Raw genomic sequence first — 9,441 nt, 5'->3', positions numbered from 1 at the left:
TACCTGAGGTAACGGATCGGTATACCGGAACGTACCCTGCGTAACTATTGATATTGTTAAGTTAGGGTTAGCGGTTGGGTTTAGGGTTAGGGGTTAGGCATTAGGGAGTATGAGTAGGCGGACTCCTTTAGGACTCTTAGCCTGAAGTGGCGAGTACAGCGTCAGGCATATTATGATCAGTACCAGGGTAGCGCTCGGCTATACCGCGACCATACTAAGGGTACTTCCGGCAGTACCCTGGGGGATCATAGACCTCTCAGCCTAGTCCTGCTTGCCGCCAACCCCACCAGTCTAGCAAAATAAATCTGCTCAAATTTGCCACTCTTTTTAGGGGCGTGCTATGAATGAACACTTGTATTTCTAAAATCGGTAGCCATTACCTTGAATCACTCCCAGCGCACACAGATTGTCATTAATGATCATGTTGTGTAATGGTTTTCCCTAGTTCCATAATTAATGAAAGTGGCAATGACACTGTAGCTCACCTTGGGTCCTTGGAGTAGAAGACGGCGCTGGGTGATATCTAAAAGCATAGAGGTAATATAATGGGAGAACTCCATTATATAGGCATATCTCCCATTAATATAGCGTCTTGATAATGATATATGCATAAGTTTTTGAACTGCGAAAATAAATTGCTTTCAGAATCTGAAAGTCTGACATCTTGACGAGAGGATGGCGCTACGCGCCTAAATGATCGCCATTTTGGTTTTTCGATATCTGCAAATTAAAACAATAAAATATTCCAGTCAAATTACTATTAACGAAGAAAATCAGAACACAAATTACATGTTTAATTATGAGTTTCCGTAGAGTTCGTTGACCAGTTAGACGAATAAGACCGTAATAGGACGTTGTCATCTCTCCCATAGCGTAGTGAACAAACTGTTTTGGGGCTGGCCTTCACAACATTCACGACCAAAATTTAACAAAATTCGAATGAATTTAATTTAATTTTAATTTTAAAATTTTAATTTTTTGATGTGAATTGTCCCTAAAATTACCTATTTCATAAGTATAAACAAAAAATATCAAAACCGTGTGATATGTTTGGCGGGCCAGCCTTATTGAAAGTTATTCAATCACTATAGAAGATGAGCAAAATCCTCTGAAACCTGACTGACCTATGTCATTTGCATTTGCACAAAAGTGGACGTGGCTCAAAAGTACTGGCTTTCGACTGGCGTGCTCCAAAATAGGAGTTCAAACTTCTGCCCATAGGAGTAACAATGCAGTGAATTTGAAACATGTGGTCAAACAGTTCTTGAGTTATCGTTGATCCGTAGCAATGGTTGACGGACGGACGGACGGACGGACGTACGACGACGACAACCGCCTGGCAACTAGCTTCAATCTTGACGATGTCAAAGGCGACGTAAAATGACAAACTGTACTCCAATACAGGAGAACATTTTGCATAATTTTCACAAAATAGTTATTCAAATATTGGCCTACTACCAAAATATTGTTCATCTGAATAACAGATTTCCAAAAATATCTACAGCTGCTGTTACAAACATTAACAATCATCAATCCTGTAATGGAGATGTGGTTACTGAGAGTGAAAAAATCTCTTCACATACACTTATATATATACAAAATATGGTCATTTGAATTATCAGATTTCTAAAGAATCTTATCGTTATTCTCATAAAGAAAGGACAGCCGACGTATAAACATTTAACCATTCACCATGTTATGGAGATTGTGGGTTACTGCAAGTAAAAAAATCTTATATATATCTATAACCCATATATTATTCTTAATATATGATATATCTACGCTGAACCAAATGCACCGAATTTATTGTGCCGCCCTTAGATTCCTTCAATTATACTTGTTCCATAATAAGAACGTAATGTACCAAGTATGACGCTGTGAGCAATCCCCCCAAGCGCCATCTGCAAAGGCGAATCGTCAGCCGTAATTCTATTTCTACTCTAGCGACAACCACTGCAGCCTGACTACGGCGGTTGGTTAGACATTATTACAGTTTACGTACATCATTAAAACCGAGAGAATATATATGATACCAATGCGTAGGTTGAGGATCAGTGGGAGTAGGCTGAAGCATGAGTCGCGAATTCAGAGTATCGCTTGAAGCTGCAGGTAAGAGAGCTGCCTATGCATCAGTGCACCACCAAAACCATTATACGGGTGTACTGCTTGTGATAAGTTTTAGTATAAATTTTCTCCCATTTCTCAAAAGTAATTATCACGCAGAAGGTGTGTACTGTGCATTTGTGCACGTAAAACCTATACATTTCCGGTCGAATATATAGTATGAATTGTCCCAGTCGATAGGGCGGATTTTGTGAAAATCTCCCAAAACTGGCTAATTATTCAGCCATGGTGACTGCAAAGCCCGATTAATTTGTCTGTGTACAAATGTACTCAGCGAACCAGACTCGTGGAAAACGAATATATAACTGTTGGCGCTGACAGAGGGTTTCATGTGTTTGTTGACAGCGTTCGATGCATCAGGGATTTAGCAAAATATAATTCCAGGTTGATATTATGCAGACCAGCACCTTTCGAAAGTATTTTCACCTTATTGCGTTTTTGAGTTATGTTTCTTATCGTCGGGCGCCTATAGACGCCATCTAAGTGTGTTTCCAATCTGAACGAAGTTTGCTAGCGAGCGTAGCGACAAGGCCGTAAAAGCGCACAACACATTTACAAACATACAATATGCCACGCGTCCGTATGCACGATCGTACCGTCCCGCATGCACAGCATGCAGGACCATGCAAAATCAACGCACGCGCACGCACGAAACGCACACACACGACAAGCCGCACGCACCACACGCACGCACAACACGCCTCACACAGCACACATACATCGCACGGCACGACATCACACGCACCGCACGACACACCAACACACGCACGCACGCCGCACGCACGCACGCACGCACGACAGCACAAGACGACGCACGCACGCACCACACGCACGCCCGCCACCGCGTCCGCTCCCTCTCTCTACACACCATTCACCTAATCAACGAGCGTAAGAAAAGGGACTCATGCGGGGAGAGCGAACGAGCAAGGGAGAGACGGGATAGAAAGTGGACCGAGACGCTCGAGCGCGAGAGAGAGAGAGCATGCCGAAGAGAAGAGAGGAGAGCTGAGGATAAGAGAGAGAGGATGAGAGAGAGCGGAGCACGGAGAGCACGGAGAGTAGACCGGGAGTCGAGCGAGAGCGACAGGAGAAAGACAACGAATGCGCAGAGCAGCCACTCGCGAGGCGAAAGTAGAGAGAGACACCGCGTGCATCGGAAGCCTCGGCGCGCACCTGAGCTGGCTGAGTCCCACTCAAAGTCGTTGATGCTGGTACTCCACCGTGTTCGGTGTGAGCATGCGCGCGAGCCACGCGCTGCCGCGTCATGCACGCATCCATGACGATCGAGCGCTGACATATCATCGCTCGATCGGCGGCTGAGGTCGGCCACGCACAAGCTCCCGCAGACTCGTCAACTGCCGGAGCACGACGGACGCACAGCGCGCAGCAGCAGTAGCAGCACGTCGAAGCGCGCACGACGACGAAGCCAAACGCGAAGAAATGCCAGATAGATACGAATGGAAACGAATGAAAGTGATGGAACGGAGGGTATGGAAGCGCCTGCCAGAAACATTGCCAAGAAACGTGCGAGTAACCAAATAGGCAAAATAACGTGAAACATATTGCTGACAGACCGTATGGTATGAACGCAGAGTTAACAAATAGGCAAACTAACACGCACGCAATTTGCTGACAACAACGTAGTAGGGCATAGACCACGGAGGTAAACAAATGGGCACAAAATAACCTAATTGGCAAAATAAAGCAGGCAACTAAACCGTGAAATATTGCCGACAGACGTATCGCAAAACGCACCAGAGTAAATAAAAATGTAAAATAACGCACACACATTCCCGAGAAGTACACACCGCAAAAAACAGAATAACACAAAAAATCAAAAAATATCGACATAGTAGTATTTTGCCGACCCACTTCAACAGGAGAGACGCCAGAGCATTTTCCCCCACACAGTGCCAGATTCCGACAGTGAGGGGGTATATAGCTCATATTGTAAACCTGCGGACGTTAGGCTCATTTAAAATTAGGGGGTCTGATTTTTTAGCGTTTAAGTTTGTAATGTCGAATTAGACAGTTTAGCAGGGCTACTGCACACTACTTTAATGGCATAGTTTTCACATTAGCTTCAACTATATAGCAATGCCCAGTGACAAGTGACCCACAATATGTTTCATGGATTGCTTCCTCGACAAGTTACTGTATATTATATCCCTGAACGGGGATGAACATGCACCATCCCCTTAGGCCCTCTTCCTCTGGCCATCTAAAGACAGAGTCTCCCAATTATCGTAAAAACAATCGCTACGTGTCGCTAAACACAGGAAGCTAACCAAGGCCTTCCGTGGCCATAAAACTCTAAAGGTATCCAGCGTGGCAGATTTGCCGTCATTTGTGTGCAACGCAGAGATGCCTAAAAAATTCAAGCACAAGCGTCACAGAGTCAGGAAATACAGGGTTGAACTGTCAGTCAGATGACATTCGCAGTGAATGCAATATCACTTGCTAGTCTTGGAAAACCAATTACTAAATCACCATGACTACATCTCAACGTATATACAATGAAAGCCAATTAAGTTTAACAATAAAACTCAATTGGGGATTTGTTAAAACTTATACTTGAAGTTCTTGAACAAAGATCCTAGCAATTACTGGGTTTGCCCCCATTCCAATAGTACTGGCATTAATAAAAACAATCGCAGACAAAGGCGACCTATAAATTTTTTTCATAGATGGCAGCGTGAGAGTTTCGTGATTTTCCTTCCTGGCAGGGGCTAAGCCCTACGCACCGTGGGAGAGGGAGTCATATAGCCCACCATTTATATTGTAGCAAAATCAGAGAAATACCTTTTAAAATTCAGCATTGACAGGTCAATTATATAAATACAGAATAAACATGAATACAATAATGGACAAAATAAACGTGAGCAGAAAAACGGGAAGCTGTCAGCTGTTAACGAATGTCATTACAAGAATCTGAAATGGATTTTCTGATGATTAGGCAGGACTAGTCTCCCAATACTAACAGCGAGGATAATTCTTGCTCACAAATATGATATTTCATACAGTGGCCGCCACCAGGGGTGCGGACGCGCCGGTTGAAACCATCAGAGGGGGTGACGCCCAAATGCGACTGCTCTATAAATTTCGCATATTAACTCACATTGAAACTACTGTAAATTATAAATACAGTAACGCGGCGTCCTTGATTGTCGTAACTTTTAAGTTGTTTATGTCACTACTTTGCCCAATGTACATCAGTGATATACCGGGAATTAGGATACTCGAGTAACCATGTAGTACAAAAAACATTACTAAGGATCGATATGGCCTGCCGTAGCGGGAGGCAGGCTCCATGGGGGTGACACCCATGAGTTACCGGCACAGTGTGACACCAACGCGTCGTGACAGCCACTGTATTTAAATTTGAGAAATGGCTACGCTCAACTTTATTTAAATCATATTGACAATTTGATAATGCCATAACAATGCAGCCATTTACAGTCAAAATCTATGTGAATACTAAAATTGGGGAGAAACGACTCACAAAAATTTTCATACCCACACCACAGAGCCGCAGAGCGTCTGCGGTCTCATCTGAGTCTGTTGCCACGGTTATAAACCGTAACATTTAAGTTGTGGTATGACACCTTTACGTTTAGCGCGGGCGGCAGATCATGCAGATACGCACTTGGCGTACACTCATTTTCAGCCCAAACCTTCTGCATATCGATAACTCCCCAAATCCGCATTGCGTTGATACAAAATCGGGGTGGCCTGAAAACTATGCTGTTATGGTTGCATTGGACCCAACCTATTAAAACACAAAAACAAAACAAGGAGGTAAGCCAGTGATTATGGATCCCGAATAGCCTCAAGAACGTACCACATTCCTGCCGTCTCATATTTGGGCCAAACATTTGATGAGCAAAACTCTGAACGCTGGGAATCCACAGCGCACTCCCCTGGCGTAATTATTTTGAGGCTAGTGACTATTTCCACACTTATTCAATAATGTCCAGTCTACGAATCCTGCACTTATAATAACTCATTCCTCATTATCTCCTAAGTAAGCATTGTTCATAGTAAGATGTTATGCTGTGGAATTTCAGCTGTAAAACCTGGAGCGTTTCCCTATCAACACAGGTATCTGCGCCAAACGCAGTTGACAAACAAATCCATGATTAACCCTCCTACAGGCTGCAATAGACGAGCTGCACTGCCACCTTGTGATCCCTAATAAACCGCAGAGCAAAAAACTACACATACTATCACCACTCACACATCTCTGGCAGTGCGCCACTGGCAGTGCATAATTAACCACCAACTGACAGTGTGAGAATGCCATAGAAATTATACGATTAAGGAGCATAAAACCCTTTCTTCAAGCAAATTTACGCTTTGAAATTTCACTGTGCCTTGTAGCCTCATACCTCCATGCCATGTATAGCATTCTGACTAGCCAACCAGCAGTCAAATTCTTCTAACACAAGCTAACCAGTTAACCAAATCCATGTTTAAATCCCTCCCTCTTCAGGCGGTCAAAAAAGGTTATTCAGACAACTACTCTTCGCACGTCAGTGGAAAGCACATTTTTTTTTCCATAGGTCTTTCAATAAAGCCCATAACAAATGGTAGGTCACGCCTGAATACAAAAAAAGTTTTTTTCAATTGCTCCGTCAGACCATGTTCCTCAGAAATGTCTTAAAATTGCCCTTGCCATTGACCTTTACCTGTGACCTCCAATTTCAGCACCGTGATGGCTTTTCCTACCATGATCTTATACACCGCACTATCACAAGCTAGGTCCGAGCCGTTTAGTTTGCTGCCGCCAATTCTTGCATTTCCCTCCTATACCTTAGGTTAAGACGTGAATGTTCGCCCCTTATTTTTACACCCTCTTGACCTTTGACCTTTGAACCCCCAGCTTCGACCATCCCGACATCGTTTCGGAATTACCCCCCCACGTCCCGAATACTCTGTGGACCGCTACGGCGAAGGCGGTTAAAATTTAGTGCCCAAAACTGTTGACGACACGGGACGACGCCCTACGGACGCTGTAACCTCGGACGGACGCACGAACGCAGCACGGAACGATCATGCATTCCTACAAGCCTGCCATCTGACTATGTCAGAGGAGACTAAAAATGTAGGCTGAACCTGCCCTTCCCCTTTCTGGTAAAAAGAAAACAATGTAAATTTAATCTAGTAGCCATAGCCAAAGTATCATCTTACTATTACAAGCTTACTAACCAACATTATAATATCCCAAAGTTTAACCACAATGTAATAGGTGTTGTCACTCAGTGATTGCAAACAATATAAAATACCCGAGCAATAGATTATATATTATATATCAGGGTAAAAAATACACCCTGGAGCAATGAAGCCGATTCGGCTCTTCAAAACCTCGGAAATCGCTCTCGTGAGGCTCAAAATAGCTCCCGTAAAATGTTTGATGAGCTATTTTTCCATACTTGAAAAAAAGCTCCCGTGAAAAAAAAAAATTTTCCCCCTGATATATATACAATATAATATATATATATATAGTATATATATGGAGGCACTACATACATATATATATATATATATGTATATAACAACCACTTTGAACAGCATCTTAACAGTGCGGTGCGAAATGTGTAGTGAAACACAACTCCTATGCGTAGCGGGGGCGCGCGGGTGTGTCAGTGGTTAGCCATTACTCTGAGTTTAAAAGCACTTTGTAGTAGTTCGGGAGTGATAAATGTTTGCCTGCGACCTTCGCGCAGCAGAAAACACAGTCTCACACTCGGCCTCCTGCGTGACTACTCACTTGTTAGAAACCAGGCTCAAGACAGCCCCATACACTCTTGTGACGTCCAGTACCGCATGTGTACATGCCCATCCACGCGTCCTGCCCCGCCACCAGAAGATCCCCGGAGATCGTGCGCAAAACGTCTTGGCTACCAGTTGGACCGACAAAGCAAGGCTGCCACTTGGGTACGTTCCGGCAGTACCCTGAAGGACATAGACCATATGAGCAGGACTATGTGTCATTTAATAGGGTACAATCTGTATGTGTGGGATAATGTTGATAATTACGAATGACCCTTAATATTATTGTACAAATATAAATATGCTCTAGCATTAATACTCATCAATTTATTCAGTACGTATACGTTATGCAGCATGTACATATTAATAAATTATTAAGATATTATTAAGATATTAAGAAGATATTAAGAAATGGACTCCCACTTGTTCCCGGTTGTGATTCTAGTCGGTGTAAGGGGTGTAGTTTTGATTTAGTATCAGTGATAAGTATGTTGTGGTGCGAATTTAGACGTTTACACATTTTTGCAGGTACTACTGGACAAGTGATAATCTGTACGCACGTGCAGTCAACTCTGAGTTCCTATACGGTTATGAGTACCTGGGCAACACTGGCCGATTGGTCATCACTCCGCTTACTGACCGCTGCTACCTGACCTTGACGGGTGCCCTTCACCTTATGTTTGGCGGTGCTCCTGCTGGCCCAGCTGGAACCGGAAAGACAGAGACAACCAAAGTGAGATTTGTTATTATTTTTGCTAATTTTTGTACATGAAATCGTAATGCATACGTTTCAGATGTGATGTACTCTCCCTATTGCGTGGAATGTAGACACGGTTGAATCGGCTAAATCAGTGGCTTGATGAAATATTAACTAGCCTAGCTAGCTAGTAGAATGAAATTTAATATCATTCGTGATCACGTTAGACCTGAAATCTCAACCAAAACGTAATTATACGTTATCCTAGCCCTACGGCTACAATATATGTTTAGTAACGGTTTTATTTTATTTTTTTCTTAAAAAAACATTTCTTAATTAAATTGCTGTAATTTCTGTTTTTTTAAGGATCTTGCAAAGGCCATAGCTATTCAGTGTGTAGTGTTCAATTGCTCTGACCAGTTAGACTTCATGGCTATGGGAAAATTCCTCAAAGGATTGGCAAGGTATTAATTCTTTCCCCTTCATGTTAGATATCTTAGATTTAATTAACTTAAAAAGGTGAGAGAGAGAGAGAGAGAGAGAGAGAGGGTGAGAGCGTGGAGGGGAGATTTGGGGTGGGGAGTGCGAAAGAGAATAAAAACCCATAGGAATAAATGTTTTTATGTTATGCATTATTATTATTAATGCTGCACCAGATCTAGAGCTCTTATAGTACCGGGATACTCATGGATATTCATGGTGACTAACCAAAGCCCACTCAAAATCTGCATTTTTAAAGCCGCGTGATGCTGACTGAATGAAGGTTCCGCCAATATTTTATGAGGGTGACTGAGTATTAGTGATAAAGTTAAACGGATGACCTAAATGCTAAGAGTGTTTTCAGGCGT

The 9,441-nt window shown here is 43.0% G+C and overlaps 1 protein-coding gene across 1 annotated transcript in view; it reads left to right on the top strand.

The window, feature by feature from the left end:
• Positions 1 to 9,441, top strand: part of LOC106808130 (dynein heavy chain 1, axonemal-like) — a 79,184-nt gene that overhangs the window by 45,577 nt on the left and 24,166 nt on the right. The window contains exons 27-28 of the mRNA XM_014810710.1: positions 8,425 to 8,629; positions 8,960 to 9,057. Coding sequence (XP_014666196.1) covers positions 8,425 to 8,629; positions 8,960 to 9,057 — 303 coding nt within the window. The remainder of the gene's footprint in view (positions 1 to 8,424; positions 8,630 to 8,959; positions 9,058 to 9,441) is intronic.

The sequence above is a fragment of the Priapulus caudatus genome, unplaced genomic scaffold, assembly GCF_000485595.1.
Source record: "Priapulus caudatus unplaced genomic scaffold, Priapulus_caudatus-5.0.1 Scaffold255, whole genome shotgun sequence".
Taxonomy (NCBI): domain Eukaryota; kingdom Metazoa; phylum Priapulida; class Priapulimorpha; order Priapulimorphida; family Priapulidae; genus Priapulus; species Priapulus caudatus.
Note: the sequence above shows the minus strand (reverse complement) of the source record. Positions and strands in the feature narration are given on the sequence as shown.